The 26,990-nt window shown below is 49.3% G+C and overlaps 10 protein-coding genes across 10 annotated transcripts; 6 read left to right on the forward strand and 4 right to left on the reverse strand.

Moving 5' to 3' along the window:
• Window positions 1–937: 937 nt before the first annotated feature.
• On the forward strand, window positions 938–2,153 carry PFICI_09961 (Protein NMT1; the record flags this gene model as incomplete). Its single annotated transcript, XM_007838542.1, has 4 exons — window positions 938–972; window positions 1,060–1,231; window positions 1,279–1,684; window positions 1,735–2,153. The coding sequence occupies 4 exons, from the start codon at window positions 938–940 to the stop codon at window positions 2,151–2,153; spliced, it is 1,032 nt and encodes a 343-aa protein (XP_007836733.1).
• Window positions 2,154–2,353: 200 nt separating this feature from the next.
• Window positions 2,354–3,640, reverse strand: PFICI_09962 (uncharacterized protein; the record flags this gene model as incomplete). Its single annotated transcript, XM_007838543.1, has 1 exon — window positions 2,354–3,640. The coding sequence occupies one exon, from the start codon at window positions 3,638–3,640 to the stop codon at window positions 2,354–2,356; it is 1,287 nt and encodes a 428-aa protein (XP_007836734.1).
• A 563-nt stretch (window positions 3,641–4,203) lies between these two features.
• Window positions 4,204–4,614, forward strand: PFICI_09963 (uncharacterized protein; the record flags this gene model as incomplete). The annotated part of the gene is made up of 2 exons (XM_007838544.1): window positions 4,204–4,280; window positions 4,329–4,614. 2 exons carry the CDS (start codon window positions 4,204–4,206, stop codon window positions 4,612–4,614), a joined length of 363 nt encoding a protein of 120 aa, XP_007836735.1.
• Window positions 4,615–4,647: 33 nt separating this feature from the next.
• Window positions 4,648–6,646, forward strand: PFICI_09964 (uncharacterized protein; the record flags this gene model as incomplete). Its single annotated transcript, XM_007838545.1, has 3 exons — window positions 4,648–4,686; window positions 4,743–5,900; window positions 5,969–6,646. The coding sequence occupies 3 exons, from the start codon at window positions 4,648–4,650 to the stop codon at window positions 6,644–6,646; spliced, it is 1,875 nt and encodes a 624-aa protein (XP_007836736.1).
• A 45-nt stretch (window positions 6,647–6,691) lies between these two features.
• PFICI_09965 (uncharacterized protein) lies at window positions 6,692–7,192 on the forward strand (the record flags this gene model as incomplete). The annotated part of the gene is made up of 1 exon (XM_007838546.1): window positions 6,692–7,192. One exon carries the CDS (start codon window positions 6,692–6,694, stop codon window positions 7,190–7,192), a length of 501 nt encoding a protein of 166 aa, XP_007836737.1.
• A 780-nt stretch (window positions 7,193–7,972) lies between these two features.
• On the forward strand, window positions 7,973–10,190 carry PFICI_09966 (uncharacterized protein; the record flags this gene model as incomplete). Its single annotated transcript, XM_007838547.1, has 4 exons — window positions 7,973–8,235; window positions 8,281–9,943; window positions 9,993–10,099; window positions 10,145–10,190. The coding sequence occupies 4 exons, from the start codon at window positions 7,973–7,975 to the stop codon at window positions 10,188–10,190; spliced, it is 2,079 nt and encodes a 692-aa protein (XP_007836738.1).
• Window positions 10,191–10,697: 507 nt separating this feature from the next.
• PFICI_09967 (uncharacterized protein) lies at window positions 10,698–11,846 on the forward strand (the record flags this gene model as incomplete). Its single annotated transcript, XM_007838548.1, has 1 exon — window positions 10,698–11,846. The coding sequence occupies one exon, from the start codon at window positions 10,698–10,700 to the stop codon at window positions 11,844–11,846; it is 1,149 nt and encodes a 382-aa protein (XP_007836739.1).
• Window positions 11,847–12,289: 443 nt separating this feature from the next.
• Window positions 12,290–12,688, reverse strand: PFICI_09968 (uncharacterized protein; the record flags this gene model as incomplete). The annotated part of the gene is made up of 1 exon (XM_007838549.1): window positions 12,290–12,688. One exon carries the CDS (start codon window positions 12,686–12,688, stop codon window positions 12,290–12,292), a length of 399 nt encoding a protein of 132 aa, XP_007836740.1.
• Window positions 12,689–24,690: 12,002 nt separating this feature from the next.
• Window positions 24,691–25,777, reverse strand: PFICI_09969 (uncharacterized protein; the record flags this gene model as incomplete). Its single annotated transcript, XM_007838550.1, has 2 exons — window positions 24,691–24,811; window positions 24,861–25,777. The coding sequence occupies 2 exons, from the start codon at window positions 25,775–25,777 to the stop codon at window positions 24,691–24,693; spliced, it is 1,038 nt and encodes a 345-aa protein (XP_007836741.1).
• A 636-nt stretch (window positions 25,778–26,413) lies between these two features.
• On the reverse strand, window positions 26,414–26,890 carry PFICI_09970 (uncharacterized protein; the record flags this gene model as incomplete). The annotated part of the gene is made up of 1 exon (XM_007838551.1): window positions 26,414–26,890. The coding sequence occupies one exon, from the start codon at window positions 26,888–26,890 to the stop codon at window positions 26,414–26,416; it is 477 nt and encodes a 158-aa protein (XP_007836742.1).
• Between the last annotated feature and the right edge of the window lie 100 nt (window positions 26,891–26,990).

Here is a 26,990-nt window from a genome sequence, read left to right on the forward strand (position 1 = left end):
GGAAGAGCCTCATGCTTTCTGGCACTTTTTGGCCTAGCCAATAAAACACTCCCAATGTCAAGAGCCTAAACAGCTGCGAAAGACTTGTCGACACATTTGCATGTTCGTCGCGACCATGAATATCTCAAGCTGCCACGTCAATCGACTCGATAATCAATTATTGCAAGTTTTTACTGCACTTGAGGCCTTTTCGCTGGCAGTTTTGCAGCGAATGACTGCCTATAATCTGTTACAAATAACACTAGCTAAACTAGAGGCAACGAAAAAGATGATTGGGTGTTCATTTCTATAAATGACAAATGTAGTAAATTTCCGGTCTTCGCAGTTGATTAATGCACATCCCTCTCAATATTACGAGCCATTAGTAAAAGCATAACTTGCAGCCTACTGCGTCATGACGCAGGCTTACCCACCCGTGGATTGTTGAGCAATTGGATCGTCAGTTGAGGCTATAGCAAGCAACTAAGACGCTTAGCTCGCTGCACCAGCTCCTACGATCGTCCGTCTTCGGGGAGGGGTATTCAAGAGGTATATATCTCGCATTCTTGAGCCAACTTTTGCTTGACCGGAGCAAAACAAGACTATTTCATTCATCACAATCTTCTATTCAATATCATATTTTCCTTTTCAACCCGACTGGTACGCGACAATGAAGCAGGGACTTGTGGCAATGGGGTTTCTACGTATCAAGGTAACGAACAAAAGCATGGCGGGTGTTTTGGCTTGGAACTCTTCAGTACTGCTGCTCAATCCGTGTTTGAATTTGCCATGCAAGTAAGACCACGATCCGAGTGTATGCGCTGGATTTAGTAAAAGTCAAATCTGAGATTATACCGTCCGAACTTGATCTAGATAATTCTAGCGCCAAGGATCATGCTCCCCTTTCCCCAATGTGTAGGAGATATCTAACAATTTCAGCCTTGCTTGAACCGTCGAAATGGCTACCGACAAGATTACCTTTCTCACTAATTGGTAAATAGTCTTTTCTTTGAGCAGGGCTTGTTGATACCGATTGTCATGTTCATGCACATCCTTGGATTCAACTGAGACCCTTTACAGGCAAGCCACGCCCTACCACGCACCCCTCTACCTTGCCCAAAAGCTTGGTTTCTTTGCCGACGAGGGCATCAAGGTCGCCATCCTTGAGCCAAACGATCCGAGCGATGTCACCGAGATTATCGGAAGCGGAAAGGTGGACATGGGATTCAAGGCCATGATTCATACTCTGGCCGTGAGCACTCTTTCTCCCTGTGTCTTATACATGCTCACAATACACAGGCCAAAGCCCGCAACTTTCCAGTGACATCCATTGGCTCTCTTCTCGACGAGCCATTCACTGGGGTCGTCTATCTCAAGTCGAGCGGTATTACTACCGACTTTCGCACCCTAAAGGGCAAGCGCATTGGCTATGTTGGCGAGTTTGGCAAGATTCAAATCGACGAACTCACCTCGCACTATGGAATGAGCCCCAATGACTACACGGCAGTCCGCTGTGGCATGAATGTCAGCAAGGCCATTATCGAAGGCACCATTGACGCCGGTATCGGCCTCGAGAATGTCCAAATGGTCGAGCTGGCAGAATGGCTCGCCAGCCAGGGCCGTGCCCGCGATGAAGTGCAGATGCTTCGAATCGACGAGCTGGCTGAGCTGGGTTGCTGCTGCTTCTGTAGCATTCTCTACATTGGTAAGTTTATCAATCATTCTCATTCCATCCTATACTGACCATTCACCTAGTCAATGACACTTTTCTTGCCGAAAACCCTGAAAAGGTTGAGAAATTCATGCGCGCTGTCAAAAAGGCAACAGACCTTGTCCTTGCTTCTCCCGCCGATGCGTACAAGCAATACGTCGACATGAAGCCAAGCATGGGCACCGACGTCAACTTTAAAATCTTTGAGCGCTCCTATGCGTACTTTTCCAAGGATTTGCAAAACGTGAGCCGTGACTGGGAAAAGGTTACCAAGTACGGCAAGCGTCTGGGTGTCTTGCAGCCCGACTTTGTTCCCAACTACACCAACAAGTACTTGACTTGGCCGTTGGAGGGTCCGTCGCAGGATCCCATTGCCGATCAAAAGGCCATGGCAGAGTTGCAAAAGGATGTCGCTTGCTGTGGAGGCTTTCGCCGTTTGCCTCTTGCCCTTTCTACTGCCTAGGTCAAAGATTAAGCCATCATTCGTTTCTAGAGTCAAATCGAGGCGATCACGGCAGTCATACCAAGCATGACTTGTACTATCACACTCGTAAAGTAGAAATACAATCACATTCATTTGAATTGCCAGATTGAGGCAGTCTATTTAAATTAGACGCATACATGGAATGATTGTGTCTTGTAAATTGTGACTGTCGAGTCGCATCATTGTGTGTGTAGAGGCAACGCCGACGCAGTGCGACGAGTCGAGCTTTCATCAAAGGCTTCATACTCTGGCCAGGGAAAATTGTCACCCTTGATATCCTTGTTGACGCTCCTGTTGGCTAGCCACGGGATTGTAACAACCTTGGAAATGGTCCAGACCAGGCCATTAAGAAGCCTTCGTCCTAGAGGACCCTCGGGGTGTGCGATACCTGGAAAGATGGGCATAATCTTTTGCGACTCCTCCACGTAGGGACGAAAAATGCCTTCATACGCTTGGAGTGCCTTGTCAGGGTGCTCTCCCTTGCCGAGCTTGCTCAACTCTCCCGCCAGTAGATAGGCCCCTATTATGGCCAGCGAAGTCCCCATGCCCGTCAATGGTGTCGGGGCATAGGCCGCATCCCCAAGGCAGACGATTCGCGAGTTGGACCATTTGGTCATTTGAATCTGTTCAATGACGTGAAAGTAAAAGTCATCTGCCTGGCCCATGTTGTCTAGCAGTCTCTCTGCCTGCCACCCAGCGCCGGCAAACTCTAGCTTGACAAGTTCTTGCTGCGCACGTCTGCCACCCCGGGCAGCCTCTTTCCAAGCCTCTGCCTGGGCCTTGGTGCGAGGTACTAGGGTAAACATGGCTCGAGTGGTACCGTACGGGTCAGGTCGGAGGGTGATGATCCTGGATTGTGGTGCGACGTAGACGTTCCACCAGTTGTCGTCGCTGGGGAGGCGCGGAATGGTATAGTAGACGGCATACATGCCTTGAGGGACCACCTTGACCTGGTCTGCGTCAAAGCACTGCTTTCGCAACTTGGACCATTGCCCATCGGCAGCGACCAACAGACCAAAGTCGTGTACCTCGCCATTGCAGAGTTCGACCCTGACCCCCTTGTCGTTGTTGGAAATGACCTTGCTGACCGCGGTGCCAAAGAGATACTGGATATTGGCATGGTCTTTGGTGGCATTGTAGAGAACCTTGGCCAAGTCTGCGCGAAGAATCTCAAACTCCGAGGACGGGCTACACATGTGGCCCTCTTTGACAGGAAAGGGTGCAAACGGTTGTCCGCTCGGGCCAATGAATCGGGTGCCCTGTTCCGTTGTGTTGAAGCGTCGAATCTCGTCCATGAGGCCCATTTTGTTGATGATGGTCAGCGAGCTGTCCTTGATGTCAATGTTTTGCCCGTGTGGCAGTATCGAGGAGCTCTTTTCCACAATCGTGACCTGCGCACCCGTCCTAGCTAGGAACCAAGCCAGAGTTGGCCCTGCGACTCCAGCTCCGCTAATCAAGACACGCATGATACTGGGCCTGATGATTCGACTTGGAGTATTGGTAAAAAGAGATGCTCTTGATTGATAAAAGGTATGAATCTAGTTCATCTGCCATCTTGGATTGTCTCGGGATCATCTGGCCTTATAAACGACTTGTGTGTATGTGCGAGGGACGCTTTCGGGCTCGGACTATAGAATCGAGGACTTGTTTGCCGTTGGCTTCGGCGTAGTTGAGACCGCGGAATGACATGTTGCTAGTCATTCGACAGCCGAATACTTTGGAATGTATATATCACCAAGCAGCTATGATTCCGACTATTCCTTGTTGAAATTGGGACGGTCTCTGGAACTGGATCTCCTAGGCTCAAACTTGGCTCGGGACCGTGACTCGTCGGGGCCGAAGTAGCCCGCCAATCAGAGGCCACGTTCCGCCAGACATTGCCGTCATCACTCCTTCATTGCAAACATCTACCAGTACGCGAATCTAGGCCGATGCTTGGAAGAATGGATTTCTCCTACATGCTCATTTCATGTCAATTCACCATTGTCACGTATTCATGCCACAAGACATTCCACTAACCTCTAGTGCCATGGCGTCGGCCGTGACGTCTTTCCCCGCTGGCAAGCAGCCATATGCGTGCATTCGATGCGCTGCTCGCAAAGTCAAGTGAGTTTGGACTCTTTCCCAGTTGATCATTATTAACAATCGCTCTAGATGTGACCGTAATAGCCCATGTGCTGCGTGTACTAGACATCAAGTTGAATGTGTCTTTAATCTTGCACATCCACCGCGAAACCGCCACAAGCGCGGCCAGCAACAGGCACTAAAAGATCGCATCAAGCAATACGAAGCTCTTCTTTTAGAAAAGGGTATCGACCCAGAAAGGCTGCCAGATACCTCGTCCGATCATGGGGCACCCTCGACATTTACTCGTCTCGATTCCGACTTTGATCCGCAAGAGTCCAAGGATACAAGTCATTACAAGTATGCCAACAAGTGAGCAAACTTTCTCATGTTACATTTATCCCTGCTGATGAACGACAGCATACTGTGGAAAAGCGTGGCGGACGAGGTAGGTGGCTGTTGCATGCTCAAGTAATTCTTTTGAGAGCTTACAATTTGATATAGCTCCGCGAATCACCAGATTCCTTGCACGAATGCTCAATTGACTCGGAAGATTCCGAAGACGACTTTGGTTTCGTCCTTGGTATCCAGCCCAGACCGGACCCCAAATCGCGCCACCCACCACCAGAGGGCATTCAAGAATTGTGGAAGATTTTCATTGAAAACATTGACCCCCTGACCAAGGTCTTGCATGTCCCTAGTTTATGGCCGGCTGTCAACAAAGCTGCCAACAATATTGAGGTCATTCCCCGAGCTTTCGAGGCGCTCATGTTTGCCATTTATAGCGCTGCCGTCATGTCACTCGGTGATGATGAATGCAAATCTAGGCTCAATGCACCGCGGAAAACTCTCTTGTCGAGATACATTGCCGCGACAAAACGAGCGCTTGCTCGAGCCAAGTTTATGGGGAGCACAAATCTCGTCGTTCTCCAAGCATTGGCGCTTCATCTCCTCTCGGTAAGAGACAGCTACGAGCCCAGAGCCATTTGGTCCTTGACTGGTGTTGCTATTCGCATCGCCCAAGGGATGGGGCTTGAGCGCGATGGAGTACACCTAGGTCTTGCGCCGTTCGAAACCGAGATGCGGCGTCGTATTTGGTGGCAAATCAAGACTCACGACTTTCGTACAGGCGAGCTATGCGGCATTGCAAAGTTTCAGGATCTACACACTGGTTCCGATACCCCAAAATGGCCTACAAATGTAGACGACGACCAGCTCTACCCCGGCATGCCCTCACCAGCTACATCTTCAAAAGTCATGACGGATTCAGTCCTGATTGCTCTCAAAGGCGAACTCTTAAATTTCGCAGCGGCACGCATTGCTGATTTCCGCCGGCAGGGAAAAGCACCTGGGGCGTGGGAGCTTCATATGCGAGACAATGACACGACAGAAGTCGACAGACTGCTCGAGGAGATTGAAGAAACCTTGGAGACCAAGTATATTCGCTACTGCGATCCTTCTAGGCCTTTGCACCTCTTTACCATGCTCATGGCACGATCGTCAATGAACATTATTCGGCTTTTATCACATCACCCACGACGATGGGCTAATTTTGAACAAGCCCCAATGTCTGAACAGCTCTGGGTCTGGAACGTTTGCATCAACCTTCTCGAGCAACATACCATGCTACTTACTAACCCACAACTAAACGCTTTTGCATGGGTAAGCAATGTCCCTTATATGTGGGATGACATTGATAAAAGTGGCAATGAAACTGACAACATCTATAGCACGCGCCATACTTTCAGCAATGGCACGCCGTAATTCATGTCCTAGGTACCCTTTGCAACGGGTCACTCGCTGTTGATTATGGAAAAGCTTGGGCGCTCATAAGCAAAATCTATCAAGGGACACCAGAGATGGCTTCCGACATGAGAAAGCCCATACATGTGGCTGTAGGAAATCTCTGTCTCAAAGCATACAGAAAACACAAGGCCGTGTTGGAAAAGAACAAGTCTGCAGTTCCGCCCCCAACGCCAGGATTTATCGTGAAACTGAATGAGCAACGCGACTCTATCAAGGCCAAACAATCACAAGCCAAGACCAAGAAAGCAGAGGTTTCCAGGACCTTGAATCAGGCGTCGACTGGGGACAAAGATGTTCCGTCTGGTCCTGGGATTACGATCCAAGGCAATCCCCCCAGTTCAATACCAGCCCACTCAATCACTCATGGGACCGACGAGACTCTACTCGGCACACAAGAGGAATCATTTTGGCTGACACAAGGCTTGGATTCTTCCATTTTGAATAATATAAACGACATGATGGATTTCGATTTCGACTTTTCGCCGAATACAGACTTGAGCCTAGAGGAACCCTCGTCTCATACGATTGATTGGGATCAGTGGGATACTTGGCTTGCGCAATCCAATATTCTTCGGCCACTGACTCCGGACCAAGGGTCTTGAGGCAATCAACTGCTCAAGCTGCAGACATATGTGCGCAACATTGATATGCAAGTCCTCATTCCCCTAGAACCCAGCGATCGCTTGTACCATCGCAGGGACAGGACAGGATGGCTGTACGCACGAGAGGAACCCTTAACTCAAGCCATTGTGGACTTGTTGGCAGCTCTGGCATGCTGGACTTGTACGGCAAAGACTCATGTCAAAGACGGCGGAAAACTCGAGATTGTTTTGGAGACGAACCAAAAGATTGACGACGTGTATGGATTCGAGACCTCGCTTGTCATGATTCAAAATAAAAAGCACCTCTCGATGGCTCAGCCGGACAATCATCTCGTTGACTGCAAAGACCGAGCCTCAAGGTCCGACGAGAATCTATTCCGCGGTGGAATCGTCATGGCGGGTGGTCAAAACGTAGCGATCAAAGCACCCTTAACCCCAGCCATGTCTGCGCAATATTCCGTGATATTAGATCCTGCTCAGCAGAGTTGGATATATCTAATCGAGGACGCCAAGCGACTTCACCGCCCACTAGATCGCCAAGTATGAAGCCGTATCGCCAAGACCAACTTGGCTATACTTGGCTCCCGTCTTGTGGAGCCATCGACGACTACGAGGTTGCAAAACGTACTTTTTGTAGGGGCCATGGTAAATGATATCGTGGCTCCTGGAACTCAAAGTATGCACCGAATGCCAACGATCTTCTAATGCGACCGGCCCCGCGCGGCTACAGTGCATACGCGCAGGGGCAGTGAGCTTGATTCGACATGGGTTATAGCGCCTGGTCCAGCCCATTCAGGAAGGTGACATTGACAAACTGCTGCGAGGAACTGTTATCAACGGTACCTACTATTGCTGGAACAATTTGAACACACGTAATGTGGATTGATGGAACTACTTTCCAATAATGTTGAATAGTGACGTGCAATAACAGGATTACAGACTACAGGTACTGTACAAAGATTGCCAGCAAGATTGCTCCAGTCAATGACATCCTGAAAGCAGATCCAAACCCACTTCTTGGACATGAACCCACCTGTTCGGATCAAGAACCCCGACTTATCTCTTGATATTATACATGATGCCTACATTAGTGTCGTCTGACTGTGAACCGCGTCTCCATCCCGCACAACACCAAGCACGCGATACGCAGGGGTTCTACGATTGTAGGGATACTCCACAATCGTCTACGTAATGGCAGACCATCTGTTGGGGTTGCTGCTCGGCGTTTGTCCGATTACATGTCCATATAAATACTGCCAAGCTGCCGTCTATCCACCATGCTGCTTGGCAAGTTTGCTATCCGTTTGACGGCAGTTTACTCGCACCATGTTGTTTAGACAGTTGGCTGTTGCCGCGACTGGCAGTCTCGCTCTGGGGGTCTTGGCTAGTCCCTTGGCTGCTGGCCACGCCGAACTCGCCACTCACAAACGTCAGGTCCCTGATACTCATGTGCTTCATGAGCGACAGCTTGCACACTGGGGACGACAGTGGGCAAAGAGGGACAAGGTCCCTGCTCGGGCATTGCTTCCCATGCGCATCGGTCTGGTCCAGAGGAATCTCGAAGCCGGAGCCAAGCGTCTGAGAGAAATGTAAGCTGAGCCATGCACGCATAAGAACATTTCTAACACATCTAGTTCCAATCCCAAGTCGGCAGACTATGGAAAGCACATGTCGGCCGACGAGGTCATTGACATGTTTGCACCCTCTGATGCCGTGGTTGAAGCCGTCCGGGAATGGCTCATTGACGCCGGCTTTGAGGGCGACGACATTTCCCTGTCTGCCAACAAGCAGTGGATCCAATTCGATGCATATGCCGAGCAAGTCGAAGAGCTCCTGGCAACCGACTACTTTACCTATGAGCATCTCGCCTCGGGCAGTCAAATGGTTGCCGTCGAAGAGTATCACGTGCCTCTTGAACTCCGAGACCACATTGACTATATTACTCCCGGCGTCAAGCTACGAGCCGACCCTGGAAAGCTCAAGAAGATGAAGCGTCGGTACGAGCAGGAACAGCTCAAGAGCCGCAATGTCAAGCCCATGTACACGAATTTCGAAGTGCTACGTGATGCAGAGACTGACGCGTCTGCTCTTCCCCCGCTGAATAATACCGTCTGCGACGTCTATGTCACGACGGCCTGCATCAGAGATCAGTACAGCATTCCCAACAATACCCTGGCTGCGGCAGGCAACGAACTAGGTATCTTTGAGTCGCTCGACGACCACTACAGCAGAGAGGATCTCGACACTTTTTTCTCTACCCTCTACCCGTACATTCCCAATGGCACCTATCCCGAGGACAGACTGATTGATGGTGCTATTGGTGCCGTCGAGGATGTTCCCGGCTACACTCAAGAGGACGCCGGTGTCGAGTCTGACCTCGACTTTGAGGCTGCTTGGCCCTTGATTTGGCCTCAAAAGACGGTCCTGTTCCAGACAGACGACGAGTTCATCGAGGTGAACCAGACCACGGCCGACACGCCCTACTTTGGATTTTACAATACCTTTTTCGATGCCATTGACGGCTCGTACTGCACGTACTCGGCCTATGGCGAGACGGGTGATTGTACCGACCCCGAGTGTCTGGACCCCATTTACCCAGACGACAACCCCGGCGGCTACACGGGACAGCTCCAGTGCGGCGTCTACCAGCCCACCAATGTCATTTCCATCTCGTACGGTGGCGGCGAGGCTGATCTCCCGGCCTACTACCTCAAGCGCCAGTGCGACGAGGTCATGAAGCTCGGCCTGCAGGGCGTCACGGTCCTCGAGTCCTCGGGCGACTATGGTGTCGCCTCGTTTCCCGGCGACTTTGGTCTGGAGAATGGCTGCGCCGGGCCCGAGGGCACCATCTTTTACCCTTCGGCCGACGCCACCTGCCCGTACGTCTTGGCCGTGGGCTCGACGCAGTTTAACCACAGCACCACCACGACCTATTTCGAGACGGCCACGTCGCGCTTCCCCAGCGGCGGTGGCTTTTCCAACTACTTTGACGCTCCCGACTGGCAGACGGACGCCATCTCGGCCTACTTTGACGAGGTCACTCTCGACTTTACCGGCTACACTGAAGCCGGCACCAACTTTAGCGACGTTGGCGACGGCGTCTACAAGATTGGCGGCCGTGGCTATCCTGATGTTTCCGCCATTGGTGACTATTACGTCGTCTTTACCGAGGGCGTCTGGGCTCGTGTCGGTGGTACCTCGCTGTCGTCGCCCGTCTTTGCTGCGGTTTTGACTCTGGTCAATGAGCACCGCTTGGCGGCAAACAAGAGCACTGTGGGCTTTATTCAGCCTACCTTGGTGAGTCACAAAGTAATCCGTCAAGATGAATCATGCTAACAAGGTGTAGTATGCCCACCCCGAAGTTTTCAATGATGTCACCGAGGGTTCCAACCCTGGATGTGACTCGACTGGCTTTCCCGCCGCTGCTGGATGGGATCCCGTCACTGGCCTTGGGTATGTTATCATTCCTTTGACAAGATTCAAAGCTAATCTTTCTAGAACTCCCAACTACCCCAAGCTTGTCGACCTCTTTCTCAGTTTGTAGGGCGTTTCGCTGTTGAATACATGTCAATGGGAATTTCGGTGATGTCTCTCTTGTGATTTTCGAGCTTTCAGTCTCGTGATGTAGTCGAAATGTGAGGATAAGCCTAGGCACAAAAGCGCCGAGCCTCATTCATCCGTTTAATGCAAAAGTGATTACCATGGCTAGAGGCCTAACATGGTGGTATCAATGTGCAATGTAACCGCCCATCTTATTCCCGGTGACATGTAGCATTGCAGCATGCTCCTGCAGTGAGATATGCACAGATGAGTGGTAGTATAACCCCACCTTTTAGCCAAGGTTATGACCAGGAGGACTCCGTTTAAACCAATCCGATAATCCCGAACTCGGAACCATGCCAGTAATAACTTGACGACCAGAAACACATACACCACAAGATCTACAAACCCGTTCTACATTACCTGCCTGAGCAGCTCTAGTCGCAGCATGTCATTCCGGGGAAATGGGCTCCGGCTCGCGCATAGTCTGCTGAGAACCTCTTATCGAAACATGTCGTCGAGCTCCGTCCCGGCCATGGTTGTGCTGGACGACTATCTCGACATTGCTACACCACATTTTTCTCATATTCCTTCATCACAGCTCTCAGTCACCACGTTTAAACATGCACTCCCGCCTTTTAGCCATCCAAGCACCTCGGATGCCGACAGGGAAGCCGTCATTGCCCAGCTCAGGCCATATACCATCATTTCCAGTATGCGGGAGCGTACATCATTTCCGGGAGACCTCTTGCGCTCCCTCCCCAATCTAAAGCTCCTACTGGCCACTGGGACCCAGTTTGAAACCTTTGATCTTTCCACGGCCTCTAGCCAAGGCATTACCGTTGCCGCAGCCCCGGGACGCGGACGTACCGATGGCCGGACCTCGCATATCCCGCCCCGGCCCAAGCTGGATATAAAACAGGGCGGCAGCCACCCGGCAACCCAGCACACCTGGGCCATGCTTCTGGCTCTAGCACGCAACGTGGCTGCCGACGACGCGGCCATGAAAGGGACCTCCAAGGCATGGCAGACGGGCCTGGCGACGGGTCTAACTGGCGCTACTCTCGGCGTGGTGGGACTCGGCCGGCTGGGGGCGGCAGTGGCGCGGATCGCGACGCTGGCGTTTGGCATGCGCGTCATGTGCTGGAGTGAAAACCTGACGCAGGAAAAGGCGGACCGCATGGCGCGCGACGTCGGATTGCCGGCGCAGGGCGGGTGTGCCGTCGATTCCCAAGGCAGCACTTTCAAGGCCGTGACCAAGGCCGAGCTTTTCGAGACGGCTGATGTGGTTAGTCTGCACTATGTGCTCAGCGAGCGGTCGCGCGGCATTGTTGGGCAGCCAGAGCTGGAGAAGATGAAGAGCTCGGCGCTGATTGTAAATACCTCGCGAGGGCCCCTGATTGATCAGGATGCCCTGTACAATGTCCTCTCGAAGGGTGAAATTCGAGGAGCCGCGTTGGACGTTTTTGATTTGGAGCCTCTCCCAGCAGATAGCCCGTGGCGGTCGACGGAATGGGGAACAAATGGACGCGGAAGGCTCTTGATTACGCCTCACATGGGCTATGTAGAAGAGGGTATCATGCACACGTGGTATGAGGAGACTGTTGAAAATGTCGAGAGGTGGCTCCGTGGCGAGCAAGTACTTTACAAACTCAATTGAGGGGGTTTATGTAGATATTAGACTTGCCTCCATCAGCAAGAGTGACGAGAAATATCTCGTGCTAGACATTTGTATCATACTCTTGTGTACACTCGCATATTATAAGTCATTCTCGAAATCATTGTCGGGGTAATGCATTGATTGCCAGAACGTGCCATGTTTCATTCTGGTATATAATTTCTCTACTCAATGCCCCTCAAGGATCTGTCCGTAAATCCATCTCAGAGATATTCCCCAAGCTCAATATGATGCCATGTTGCCGCTTTGAAGGCAAGACCATGATCTGGAAAAAGTCAGCAAGTCGTCGAAAGACTGTCAAATGAACCATGAAAGTTGTAGGATCTGTTCTATCGCAGCAGTGTGAAAAGAATGGTGTCTTTCCAAACACTATTGTACATGTCCACCGCAATCAAGATGGAATTAGACTTACACATCTTTGGGCATCACCTGTATTTGCCAGATCGGATTCCAGTCTGTTTTTCTTCTTGAGCCTTGGCAATTTCCCTGTCCTTGGCTGCTTTATACGCCTCTTGCATCTGGGCGTCAATCTCGGCTGCCCTGAACCGCACCCAATGTGAGGGCGAGAAACAATGCATAATCTTGCAACTGGTGATGCATCCAAGGATGAGTGAAAATATAATGACGGCAAGAATGGTGTAGAATTCTATCTGGATTGCCCTTTCTGTTGTCCATTTATTGTCCTCGTAATACATTCCGGCCGGGTTGAACCAGGTGCGCACGCCACCGAGCGTACTGGCCTCACTGCTGCGAGAGTTAGTTTGACCGTGTAAAATAATATGGTGTAGGACTTGCGCGCTGGGAGGTGTCGAAACTGGATTCATCTTGACACGAGGGTGCTGTCTGATGGTCAGGAGTCTCAAGAGTAGTGGTAAAGGAGACACTATGCGCGGGATGCCGTTCTGGGGCTGGTAAAGTTCCAAGGTGGAATGGAGAGGAGAGAAAAGTCTGGTCGACACGTACTTATGCAATTTCGAGACGTGTTGACCTGGTCTGTGAATCACTTGTGAATGGCATCTTGCTCACGCAGGTCTGAAGCAAATTGCAGAAGAGATGGTGAATCACGGAATTGTGTTATTGAGATTGGAGCTTTGCCGGATGTCATTCCTGCTTGGTCGGTTTCTATATACATTCCTAGATGTGTTCTGATGATATATCCACCGGCCCAGTCACAGTCTGAGCGTGCCGAGTGCAACCCGAACTGGAATATCAAACATCATGTACAACGTTTTGATTCCAGGTCTGATTCAGTGCCTTGTCTGAATTTGGTTTACATTGGGTTATCACACTGGAGAGCTCGACGAGGTTGACGACACCCAGACGATATATAACACCACAATGGATCGTAGTTGATGGCAAAAGGGACACCCATATCATGGCCAGAGCATCAGGTCTTGCGAATCTTGCCCGGTTGACTTGTATAGAACGCGGTTGGCTTCTGCACTCATAACCATTTACCGCCAATGGAATCGCTACTTTCTTGGAGCGTAAAGTGGTTCTCGAAGCCTTGAACTGTCTACCCAAAGATACGAGGCTATAGACATGTCTCGAGGCATACTGAATCGTCGGATAGGCGACTGTCTGGAACTGGGTATCCCGGTATTGACTTGTCGAGCCAGCGCGAGCTTGCATACCGATATGATTGAGCGTGCGCCAGGCAATGCGGCCAAATCAAGAAACATATGCGTCAAAGGCAGGCTGTTGCTGCGGCTTGAAGCCATCCACTATAACAGTGCACCAGGTTGAGGAGCCCCCAAGTTTGGCGGGATAGAAGGTTTGCACCCCATGTCCCACACAATTTGTATGGGTGCCAAGACCTTTTCGCACCCATACAATTCATGTTTGCACCCACCAAATTGTACCTGCAGCGATGATTTAGTAGGGCGCAAAGCGTGGGGCGCCCAGTGTAGCACCACGCCAGAGACTCCCAGTGCTGTCACCTACTGCCCCACACAATTTGTATGGGTGCAAAGCAGCCTATTCATGTTTGCACCCACCAAATTGTACCTACAGCAATAATTTGTATGGGTGCAATCCAGCCCAGCAACGTTTGCACCCACCAAATGATACCTGCTACCACGAATTGTAAGGGTGCAATCCAGCCATCAGCCATGTGTATTCATTCACAACTCTTCCACCACTGCGCTCAATCTAGAAATAAATATTCAAAATTCTCGCAAGTACCCATAAGATATTTACAATCAGGTGCATCGTTTTGACAGCTTGCAATTATGCATCTCCAGCTGCGCGCAGGTCTGTGATCGAGGGCGACGCATCGTGTTGCACCACCATAAAGAGGCTCAGCATGACTGCAATCAAACGAGCTGCATCGCTGTCCATACTTGGATGCATGCAAAATCAATTGACAGTTCTTTCGATTGATTGACTCTGAATGGTATAAGAAGTTCTAGACAACATCATTGGGATGAATGCGCTGCGACACGAGTGCATGGTATTTGGTAGGTGTCATAATGGTGTAGCTTGTCTTTGGGGGGGCAGCGCCTAAATTGTATGGGTGCAAAGATGTTTAGCACCCATACAAATTTGGTGGGTGCATTTGGTTTCTATGGGCGCAAACATCTTGTATGGGTGCTAAGAGGTTTGCACCCATACAAATTTAGTGCAGCACCTGGTCTTTGGTGGGTGCAAAGAATTTGGCGCCCATACAAGTTACATAGGGGTGGTGATTTTGTATGGGTGCAAAATCATTAGCACCCATACAAATTTATATGGCGTCCCAATCTTTGGTAGGTGCCTGGGTGCAACGATTTATTTTGTATGGGTGCAAAGACCTTTGCACCCATAGAAAAATACGTGGGGCAGTCGGCTTTGTATGGGTGCAAAGATCTTGTACGGGTGCAGCGCCAATTTAGGTGGGTGCAAAGATCTTTGCACCCATATAATTGTACGTGGGGCGGGTGATTTTGTATGGGTGCAAACCATACAAAGTTGCGTGGGGCAGTCGGCTTTGTATGGGTGCAAACAAAATCAATGTAGCACTACCTATCTGCTGCACCCAGAACCGTGATACTTGACCATCCCAATAGCGATGCGCCTGTACATAGATGGAATCGTTGCAATACTTTTAAAATGTACACATCTCTGGCTGGTAGACAGTTGCATCAATTTCCATGTGCCCAGTAATTGATTTGCGCCCATACAATTCTGTTGAGTGCATCGCTTTTTCTATGGGTGCAAACATTCTTTTCACCCATACAATTCTACGTGGGGCAGGTGTTTTGTATGGGTGCAAAGAGCCCTGGATCTTAGCACCCATACAATCTCATATGGTGCCCAAATCTTTGGTAGGTGCAAAGAGCTTAGCACCCATACAAATTCTTAGCACTCATACACAATTAGCTGCACCATTGCGCCCATACAAAAAGCAATGCACCCAGCTATGGCCGGCACCCAGCGCCAGCATCGTTGCAGCTCTTCAAAAGCGCTGCACCCATACAGGAAGCGATGGCATCCTGCATTACACGACCTTGCGAGATGCACCACGAGTTCTTGATCCTGCGACATGATCTGCGTGTGCAAATACATACGTATATGGCGCAATGCATTGGAGAATACCGTGGCCAGTATCGCATTTGCTGAGGGAATGGTGCGCCATTAGGTGCAATGGTTGATTTGCGCCCATACAAACCTAGTGAGTGCATCGCTTTTGTATGGGTGCAAAACGCTTTGCACCTATACAATTGTACGTGGGGCAGGTGGTTTTGTATGGGTGCAAATATTTGGCACCGCATTTTGTATGGGTGCAAAGAATGTTTGCACCCATAGAAAAATACGTGGGGCAAGTGTTTTGTATGGGTGCAAACTTTGGAAGCTCGATTGCACCCATACAAAAGTTGTAGCCCGCCTAATTTGTATGGGTGCAATCCAGCAGTGGTGCAGTTTGCACCCATACAAAAAGCTGCCCCACACTTTTTGGTGCACTGCTGGTTTGCACCCATACAAAAGTTGTAGCCCCACCAAATTTGTATGGGTGCAAAGCATCTTTGCACCCATAGAAAAATACGTGGGGCAAGTGTTTTGTATGGGTGCAAAAAAAAGTGTTGCACCTACAGCGCCTATTTTAGGTGGGTGCAAAGAATGTTTGCACCCATACAATTTTAGGCGAGGAGGTGACTTTGTATGGGTGCAAAAAATTTGTATGGATGCAAAAGACTTGGCACCCATACAAAAGTCTCAGCACCTAGCACCCATATTTGCCATACACAATGACATTTGCACCCATACAAAATCAGCCCCACACATTTTTCTATGGGTGCAAACCTCAGCCTTCCACTTTGCACCCATACAAATGATTAGCACCCATACAAGATTAGCAGCCACACAAATTCTTAGCACCCATACATTGGCTGGGTGCAACACCAAACCACTTCACCCTTATATGACAGCGCCGCGATGCACGACGTCTTGCACAAAGACAACACAAAAGGATTGAATATTCAACGACATTTCATCTTATCCATGGATCACGAAAAGATGTACAAGTTCGTGTCGCATGATCCATTCTCGAGCGACTGATTGTCAGGTCATCAGGTCAGAGCTCGTCTGCATGATTCAAACTCTTGGACGTAATAGTTGCATTTCCATCTTGATTGAATTGATCGGGCTCACCAAGTTGGCCTCGACGCCCCAAACTTGAATCTTTTGATGAAAAGTATGGAGCAATTTCGCTTCTTTCAAAGTTTGCACTGCATAGATGCCAGCGAAAGCAGTCCGGGTTGCAAGCCATTCTGCTCGGCCGGATTTAGAACACCTCCTTCCAGAGGTTCTTTAGATATCATGCCAAGCGAGAGAATCCCACACATTGTAATTCCATGGCAACTCGCCGGCCAAAAGCATCAAAATGTCTCGGGCCGAATCGACAAGCCGGAACAATTCATCAACAGAGTAATAGGACCCGCAGGCTCGTGACACTTGCACAATGGAAATACCCATAGATGTGCCCAAGAATCGTCGACCTTGTCCTGCTTCGCCGTCGCCATGGCTGACATGGACCTGAAGCCTGGGGTTGTGACGGCTTCGAAAACTCCAAGGGCTCATCAGTTGCCTTTCGTGTCCTCTTGCTCCATAGTTCGAGGCGCGGTTGTTCCTCTTGACAGCTTGGATGCGTCATTTGCTTCGTCCAAAGTATCAACGCAGCTGGATGGAATGAAGAGCCTCCTGGCATACCAAACGGGCTGAACCGAAATGACAATTCTGAACTCCATCCAGCCGATTTCCATCTGTCTGTAGCAATTTCATCTACGTTGGCACGCACCTTGTCACCATTCTGTGGAGGTCGAAGTCGAAACGAGAAGGTGTTGCTAGTAGAAGAACTCGTTAAGACAAGTCGAGCCGTAATATATAGACACGGTTCTTTGGTTCGGGATTGGGAATAATGAGAATCATGCGGATATATTTCTGGCGGCTGAAATGTTGATCCGGACATGCCAAACCATCTCTTGGATCAATTCCAATCAAACTACAGTCGTCAGCCTGTTGCCAACGTCCTGTTCCTATTCATGGCCGACCTGAAAAGATACTTTGACTAGAGCTGCCATTTGAATGGAGTTTACGAATCTTCGGCCGAGTATTTGATTCACACCTAGGCATCTCACAAGGATGGAAAGGGGAAACGTTCTCGTTTCTTCTCTCTGTGATATACGTCATGCTTTGGAGAGTTTGACGCGCGCAGAGGCCGGCAATGACAAAGTGATATTGGCATATGAGTAATCACAAAGTAGGGAGTTATTTTTCTGCCATTGAAATACAACCATCTGAGAGTTCCCGTGCCTGCTACTTTTATTCGTGCTGCCTCCATTCGGACAGCCAAGCACTCAGCTTCAGGTCACTTGGTCGCTTGCCATAATCCGCAGGGAATCTATCTAAACACCAAGAATAGATTACTGTCCCCAATCAGAGAAACACAGGTAACCTCGACCAAGGAATAACAGGTGGGATATCAAAAGGACGTTGCCTGATCGGCTGGGCAATGTCGCGAAAACCAACACCACAGGGACTCGAGGCCAAGAGACATACTCTGGGCCGACCTGAGACGTCGTTGGTCAAAGAAGAGTATCCTAATCTGCACAAGCTGGTAGCCAAGCATTTGGAACCCCTTCCGAGGACCTTGCCACAGAGCACGGTGGAATGGACGGCCTCCTTGAACATATGGCACATCATTTCAGGATTGGGAATCTCGAATACTCATCGTTCGATGACAATCTTTGGGAGAAACTCAACAAGCGTGATGAATCCAAAGGCTCACTCGTGACCATGCTCTCTCCTAGTCGAACTCTTGAAAAAATGACAACAGATTGGATAGACGAAGCCGAGCTGAGATACACGATTCTGGCAGAGCGACGGCTGAGCAGGACAGTGTCGGCCCTTCTTGGGGATATCTATAGGCGCTTCATGGCTAAAGAGCCTCGAATCTGTAGCAGCAAGGCTTTGGGAGCTTGCGAGCCGGTCTCATTCCGTTGATGAGTTGTTCTAGGCTGTCAATTCGGCATCATGAGTTCCTGGCTGCCATTGTGGTTGAAAATGGAATCATCAAAGATTGTGAGGCATGGACTATTCGCTCCCAATGAGGCTCTATGGGAGCAGTTGATTATTCTCTCGAAAGCCGTGACTCATTCTCTGGATCCTTCACGCGACTGGCATTTTGGATCCGGTCAGCTCATCTATATGGACTTGATCTGCAGCTGTGCATATAGTCGTCTGAAGCAGGATGATTCTCAGAGGTATGGGTTTTCTGTGGAATGTCAGGTAATTTTGATACCGCTACAAGCCTCGGTCCGTATGGTTATTCACACCAGACATGCCGCTTGACAAGTGCCTTGCAATCAGGATTGCCAGTCCGAGTGGATCGACGAGATGAATAACAGAGGAATCTTTCAAGAGGTGTGATCCATTTACTTTCGCACCGGGATACTTTTCTTCTTTCACGGAAAGACTGATGAATCAGTGTATTCTTGACTGGCCGAATGACCCAGAAGCATCAATTTTCTGTCCTTGACCTTGACCGGCTGTCTCATTGGGGGTGGTGACACTGTTCTTCTTTCATACAACATCGAAACACTGCCATTTGCCTTGTTCTTATTGTTCTTATTGTTCCTCGACCCATCCGTATACTTGCCAGCACGATATTCCCCGGACCCGGATGAGCGCCGCCAAGTTCCGGACAATCTGCGCGAACCTTGAAGCGGCGTATCCAAGGACTTGTTGCTATACGAAAAACACGAGACGCTCAAGCAAAGCATGAGCCGTGTAATTCGGTTCCATATCGATGCGACGTGATCAAGAAATTTTGCAGCGCAACAGATTGCATTACCTTGAGCTCAACACGCTATTGCATATGCCTCCTATATGGGTGCAACGATACTGGAGCTCGCTTTTGTATGGGTGCGACACTTTTTTCACCCACCTATCCACCAAATTTGTTCAGGTGCAAAGGAGTCGTTGCACCTGTATAAATCTTGGTGACAAGTTGGTAGCACCCGCTTCCCCACACGATTTGTATGGGTGCTAAATCTCTTTGCACCCATACAAATTTTGGTGACACGGTGGGGTCCAACGACTTTGTATGGGTGCAAAGATTCTTTCCCCACACATTTTATATGGGTGCAAATGTTGGTGTCTTTCCCCACACTATTTGTATGGGTGCCAAAACCTTTTGCACCCATACAAATTTTGGTGACAGGGTGGGGTCCAACGAATTTGTATGGGTGCAAAGCAGCTTTTCACCCATACAAATTTGGCGACAAGGTGGGTGCCACGATTCTGTAGAGGTGCAACAGGCTTGCAGCGTCCATGCGAATGGATGATATGAGGTGCACTCTCGAGTCACTGCAGCAGAGACTCGGTGAGCTTGGGCAGAAATCAGGCGAGATCTAGATGATGCAGACATGTGCAGCCAGGTTGCGTGCATCGAGTCTTGGTAATAGCCTTGTCTAAGCTTGGGATTTTGTATGGGTGCAAAAGAGGTTTGCACCCATATAAAATAGTGTGGGGGTGGTGATTTGTATGGGTGCAATCGAGTTTGTACTGAAATTTGTATGGGTGCAATTGAAGTTTGCACCCATATAAAATAGTGTGGGGGTGGTGATTTGTATGGGTGCAAATCGAGTTTGCAACAATGGCACCTGGGCATGCACTGAAATTTGTATGGGCGCAAACCTCTTTTGCACCTATACAAAATAGTGTGGGGGTGGTGATTTGTATGGGTGCAATCGAGTTTGCACCCAACAAATTCGGGTGGTAGCGCACTGCAACGATGGCACCTAGGCATGTACTAAAATTTGTATGGGCGCAAAAGAGGTTTGCACTCATATAATTATACGTGGGGCAGGTGCTTTTGTATGGGTGCAAAGATCTTAGCACCCACACAAGATGTTTGCACCCATACAAATCATATGCCCCACGTATTTTCGATGGGTGCTAAAAGTTGTAGCACCCATACAAATTTGGTGCTGTACCTGATTCTCCGCAAATGCAATAATCAATCTGCACTCAATGAGAATCTTCTGGTGCACCTGTTTTTCTGTAGGAGCGACAATTATCTTGCACCCCAGTGAATCTGGCGATGCATGCATTTCTTGGTGGTGCATCTCCTTTTCTATAAAGGCAATGATCAATTTGCACGCATACAAATCTGGCTATGCTGGTCTGCTGGCGGGCTGCAATAGGTGTTGCACCTAGTGTCCCATATAGATTTGTATGGGTGCAAAGATGTTTTGCACCCATACAAATTTGGTGGGTGCATTTGCTTTCTATGGGAGCAAAGCTTGCGTAGGGAGTTCCCCACACTATTTGTATGGGTGCAAAGGTGTTTAGCACCCATACAAATTTGGTGGGTGCATTCGGTTTCTATGGGTGCAAAGCGGGAAGTTCCCCATACTATTTACCACTATTTACCTGGCACCCGCCGCATTGCACCCTTATGTTCAATACAATTTGTATGGGTGCAAAGATGTTTTGCACCCATACAAATTTGGTGAGTGCATTTGCTTTCTATGGGCGCAAAGAATTCCCCACGCCATACTGGGTGATTGCACCATGTGTCTCATACCATTTCTAGGTGCAACGCCTTTTACCAGCAGCCTTTCTATGGATGCAAATTTCTCCCTGTGCCATGCACCCAGCCAAAACATATGCTCATGAGTTCTTGTGCCTCTATATGATTCTCTGTGTTCTCGTATTTATATGAGACATAAACACCTACTCATGCAAAGGCTAATATGGACGCATCACGGACTTGCAGTGCTGGACCGATGCACGCTCCCAAAATGTAAGAGTGCCCTGTTGTTGCACCTGATTTCCTATGCGTGCAACATTTCAAAATTGGATTGGCTCTGCACACACAGCTGGGAAATGACATTTCTGACTTGATACTGATCAATGGCATCTTGTCCCGTAGCAATCCTTTGGCGTTGGCGGGCTGCATTGAACACTGGTTTGTACGGGCGCAAAGGGCTTGTTGCACTCGTACAAATTTGGTTGGTTGGGGGGTGCAACGCATAGGTATGGAATGGATTTTGTATGGGTGCAAAGGGGTTCTGTGCTGTTTGCACCCATACAAATTGTGTGGGGAAAAAACAGTTGCACCCGCCTTGTCACCAAATTTGTATGGGTGCAAAGGGCTTTTTACACCCATATAACTTTGGTTTGCTAGCAGGTGCAGCGACCATAGGCAGGTACCTAGTAGGTAATTTGTTTGGGTGCCAAGGGTTTCCCCACACAAAATCGTTTGCACTCACCTCATCACCAAAATTCTATGGGTGCAAACACCCCTTTGCACCCATACAAAGTGTGTGGGGAAGCTTTTGCACCCATACAAAACCATTACACCCACCTTGTCACCAAATTTCTATGGGTGCAAACACCCCTTTGCACCTATACAAACTTAGTGTGGGGAAACCTTTCCATGTTTGCACCCATACAAAATTATTGCACCCGCCTTGTCACTCAATTTGTATGGGTGCAACAACCACTTTACACCCATACAAATTCCGTTGGCTAGTGGGTGAAATGACTGTAGGCTGCACTTGCACCCACCAAACCATGCACTCTGACCAAGCGACGTATTCTCCGTCTCTACCTTGATCAAGGAGAATTACAGAGTCATCAGTCTAATGCGTCAATTCGCAGGATGCGAGGAAAACAATGATCAAAGCGCAGCGTCTCGCATCCAGCGCGTGCAGGTATCGTGGTGCGCTGGTCCTTCAGTGGGCTTTAGGGGCCTGTCCACTGAGACAGCCTCTGCTGGAGCAACTTTTCACTCTCAACCGCAACCGTCCACGCAATCAAGCTGCAATCGTGGAGAACAAGTTGCGCGATTCCTCTTAATTGCTTAATTAACCATCTCCAACTGGCTACATTATGCTTTCTTTTGATTTGGTAGAGTTGCAGTCTGCGTAGCCGGTCATGATGTACCAGGCGGCTGCCATATTATACTTTGTGCTACGGTTCCGAGTGATTCACAGCCTCGCTACTCATATCGGTCGAGAGCGCAACCACGCAGCATTCTTAGGGCTTTATCTGTCCGGGTCAAGTGGATGATACTACTAGATAAGCTTCCTTTTGTCAAGCCGATACTGGCAAACCGTCGTCACGGAGCCAAGAGCAAGAGAGCTTGAAGGCATTCCGCGGGATCCAGAACTGGAACATGATAGATACGTGGTATACCACTGCGCAGACATTGCTCGCGTTGCTGATTCCAAGACTCAACCCAATGACAGGAGAGTCAGTCGATTATTCAAGCCAATCTTCCACGGTGTAGATTGCCATCCATGGCAGTTCACAATGCCAGTCCTTGAAACTCTTTTACAACGAGAGCATGACTGACAATCAACAGGGAGCGATACTGTTCTCCCCTTCCAGGACTCGGGAGGGTTCACCGGCCTTCAGAGTCAGTCTTGCGAACTGGATCGCCCAAGATGGCGACACAACACCCCCTTCCGCCGAGCCTTTAAATTATAAGGGGAACCCTGGCAAACACCAGCAGCCTCGATGCTCGATGTGAACATCGTGGTCCCCCCCTGCCTGAGCACGAGAACCCGTCTGCCCCCAGGTCAGTCTTGCTACTGATTTACATCCGGGGAGATTCGCCATGCCCGACTTCCTCAAGTCACATCATTCGTTCGTCAACTCCCTCTTGGATATATCGTCCAGCCTCTGTTTCTAGTGGCTATCCATCTCTTCCGTCTCGTCTTGACGGCCTAGCCCCCCTGGACACGAGTCCGGTGCTCGTACAGATCGAAGGGGGAAACATCTTGTAAAGAATTTCACCATCTCGATAAGCGTAGAGTGTTTTCGACTTTGTCAAACAATGTCTCTGGTACAATTGTTCTCACTCTTGAGACGTTTTCAAGAACCCATCCAGCTCTTCCGGTAGGATACTCCCGGGCAGCAAGATCCTTTTCTACCAATCTCCTTTGTATCGGGGAAAGATGTTTGTTCTGCCGCTCCAAGTGAGCAATTCCCAAAGCTCAGGCCGGGCCGAAATTCCTAAAAGCATCGAGCTTCTATGAGCTGCGGAAAATTGCGTCCTCGTGCTACCATTCTGGCTACATAGTTGGGGGATCGTTCTCACGTGGTCACAACTGGTTCAAGACTTGCAAATGACGAAGAGACGTGCTATGGATATGATCAATGTAGTTGTGTTGGCCGTGTCGGGGCACGGCCGACCTCACCCGCTCCAATGCAAACTCGCCAGTCCATATGTAAAGAGTTTGTTGGAGCGGATCTTGGGTCGATTGGCTCGTTTGGCTACAAGTGTGTCGATTCCGAGTTGCAGGGACATGAGAGGCCTACGGGCAGTTTTCAAACTAGTGTGACATTGTATTGCACATTGGGTAGCCAGGAATGTCGCCGCAGTCTCTGTCGGAGGGACCGACACAAGTCTCGAGGCAGTGATATTTCGACCACAGTTGACGCACACAAAGCCACTGGCTCTGCACCAGATCTGCACAAAGCTTGCCACTTTCATTGGACCATTGTCCGTAAGCAAGACCTCGAAGCCGTTTCAATTTTCAAGGACGCAAACCAACGGACACGACTTTACAGGGTTGCCAATGCAGAGTATGAAACTAGTTCTTGGGCAGGAGATAATGGAGTAGTCCCAGTCAAAGAAACACGGGAGCATGCCGAGGGCACTGGTACCGAGACATCCTGTCTCTTATAACAGAGGCGGCAAGATGGCCCAGATAGCAAACTAGACGCTACTATTTGAGTCAACATTCCAATGCGGCGCAATGGTCATGGCATTATTGGGAATTTTTACGGAATTACATTGAGAATACGCAGAATCCTCATTCACATATGTGTAGTTGAGGTTGTAGTTATATACTTGCGACCGCACCCAACCTCGTGATTTACGTTTTAGCAGTGGTGATCGGGCTCGCTCCACGAAGGAGTGTAAATAACTTGTAGAATCACGAATGAATTCACAGCTACAGCCCTATTGATCCAGTGTCACGTAGGAGACTGCTAAACGTGGAATGGTTCGTCGCGTGATTGGATTATTTCCATTGACGATGCCGTTTATTCCGCAACATAAAAAGCTGCAGCTTGAAATATTGCAGCGTGACAAGGTTGGAGTCTGGAAAAATAATGCAAAAAGTATCGTGAGTGAAAGAATTGCCGTATTAGGAAAGGGTGACGTAAAAGGCCTAAGCGTTGGACCCGACCCGGCGGGCTGGGTCCTCTAATACTAGTATAAAAAGCTATAGCGTGGGAATGTCCAGCGTGCTAGCTTGCACCAAACTCAACTGCAGCCTGTTGGAACTCATTCATTGATGAAATGATCCACTAGTGTGATTCCTCGGTGCTAATGACTTAGGTGTTGCACAATCTCGGCTACTTGAGCAAAGGCGAGACTCTCCATTGTCTCATTCCAAAGCCTTTTCGCAATCCTACTGCCTTCCTCTGTATAGACGAGGGGAGCCATGCTGGGTTCAAAATTAGCAATCAGGTATTTAGAAAGCGCTGGACACTTACGGTTGCAATTTCCCATCTTCTATGTAGTGCCCATGAGACTCGGTACCGTGCCTGACTGCAGCATCTGTAAGTGCTTGGGCGCCGACAGAGGTAGAACGACCAATGGCTCGCACAGCCGCATTGTAGATGTAGCCCAGAACGCTGCCATTCCATTCGCTGGTCAGGCTAGACCCATAGCATAGTCCTGGATTGGGTGCGTTGACAACTGCCACGGATGATGGGATGCGCTTTGCAAGTTCCGACAGAAACAGCTGGCCGAGCAACTTGGAGTTCCAATAGCGTTGGGTACCGTCGAAATTGTCGGCTTTATCAAAAGCAGCCAGTAGAGGGGCCGATTCCCTCTCTTTGAATGGCGCCCAAGCAGCAGTCTCGGAAGAGACAAGTAGAATCCGACCTGGGCCCTTGAGAGACCTCTTTTCTTGCATTATCGGTAATACTAGGATGGTAAGGAGAGCAAGCGATAAATAATTTGTCTGCATGCACTCCTCGTGTCCTGTTTCGTTATTGAGCTGGAACGACCTTTTGTTGAGACCTGCATTGTGGACAAAAATGTCGAGGCATTTCAGCGGCTTGAGACGTTGTGCAAACTTTGTAATGGAGTCATAGCTGGACAGATCCAATTGCCATACTTCGACAATCTGCTCATCGGCAACTCTCTTGGACAATAATATGTTGCGTGCCGCTTCACCTTTGCTGGTACTTCTTACCGCAAGGATTAGCCTACTGACGCCAAGATCCATCAGCTGGCAACTGCATTCGAATCCGATGCCAGTGTTGGAGCCGGTTACTATGACTGTTTGGCCAGCGAGATTCACCTCGTCCCGCGTCAGGACCGCTGTTTGCCGGAAAAGCTGGCGTTTGAAAAAGGACAAGAAGCTTGCCCGCTTTTCTGGTGTTATGTCAAAGTTTGTCTCCATGGTCGCGCTGTAGCACAAAGGGATAGTCGGTCTGCAACGTGGAGCACAGTATAAGAGGCGCTGGGTTTCGTTCGACTGGCGAGATGTTCGTGATGGTTCTAAATTGGTGGTCAAGTTCAAGAAAAGTCTGAACCTCTCTATTTAATAGAACTTCTCTGACCAGTTTTGTCAGTGATATCGGACGCGGAGATGAATTTGAAGCCGCCTTGTTCCATGTCCAAAGTCTCGATACGCTGAGCCGAGAGCTGAGATCGGCTTTACATCCCCTGCAAGTCCGGTCCGGATCTAAAGCCACTGAGATTGATATCGTCAATCAATTCTGCCAGACGACTCATACCGATGCCACTGTAGCCGGCTTTGGCGCAGCCAATAAGCAATTTCTCCTTATAGACTCGTCCATACCATTGTGCCTGCCGGGCATAAGGTTTGAAGCGCGACCGTTGTTTACACCTGGTACGGCGTAGCAACATTATGGGCTAATCTATACATTACCAGATCAAGGCAGCATCTAGCAGTTCCAAGCTTGTGTGCTTGTTTTATCCTACAAGACATCATTCATGGCAGGGCTTTGCATCGAAAGTGGGAGGAATCAATCAATTATTCCATATACCTCAATCCAGGTAATCAAATCCCATTTTACTGGCTAGACTGGTTTGAAATGTTCTTGTAAGCTCTCTGGGAGAGCCCCAGTAATTTATCAACAGTCGCCTTGCTGTCCACAAGTTCTATAGTCTTGATAATCTTGTCTCCTTCATTGTCCAGAAATATCATAAAGATGTATTCTGCCTTGTAATTCCATTCCTGGTTGGCGATACCGTCATCCTTGGCCGCGTCGCGGAAGATTGCCTCTCCTGCAGCCCATATTGTGACTGCGTTGCTACTCTCGCTTTCCATGGCCAGCTTCACCACCATGGGATATCCGTTCATGATGGTTTTGAGACTTGTCACGAATGCTATTAGACCTTGCTTGTCGAAAGGCTCTTGCTGGGGAATAGAGCTAGGGGCGTATTGATGAATGTAGTCTGTCGCTAGAATTGACTGGAGAATGTTGGTGTCGAGGGTTGCGAAATGCTCAATGAATTTCATAGCTGCTGCCAGACGAATGGACGCCATTACTGTTATAACTGTAGTTTGGACGTTGATCAGATTAAACACAGATATTAGAAAGGATTCGAGTGCCATTTTATTTTGTACTTGTGCGTTTCTGCTTCTA

This window comes from Pestalotiopsis fici (genome assembly GCF_000516985.1).
Source record: "Pestalotiopsis fici W106-1 unplaced genomic scaffold PFICI_Scf_7, whole genome shotgun sequence".
Taxonomy (NCBI): Eukaryota; Fungi; Ascomycota; class Sordariomycetes; order Amphisphaeriales; family Sporocadaceae; genus Pestalotiopsis; species Pestalotiopsis fici.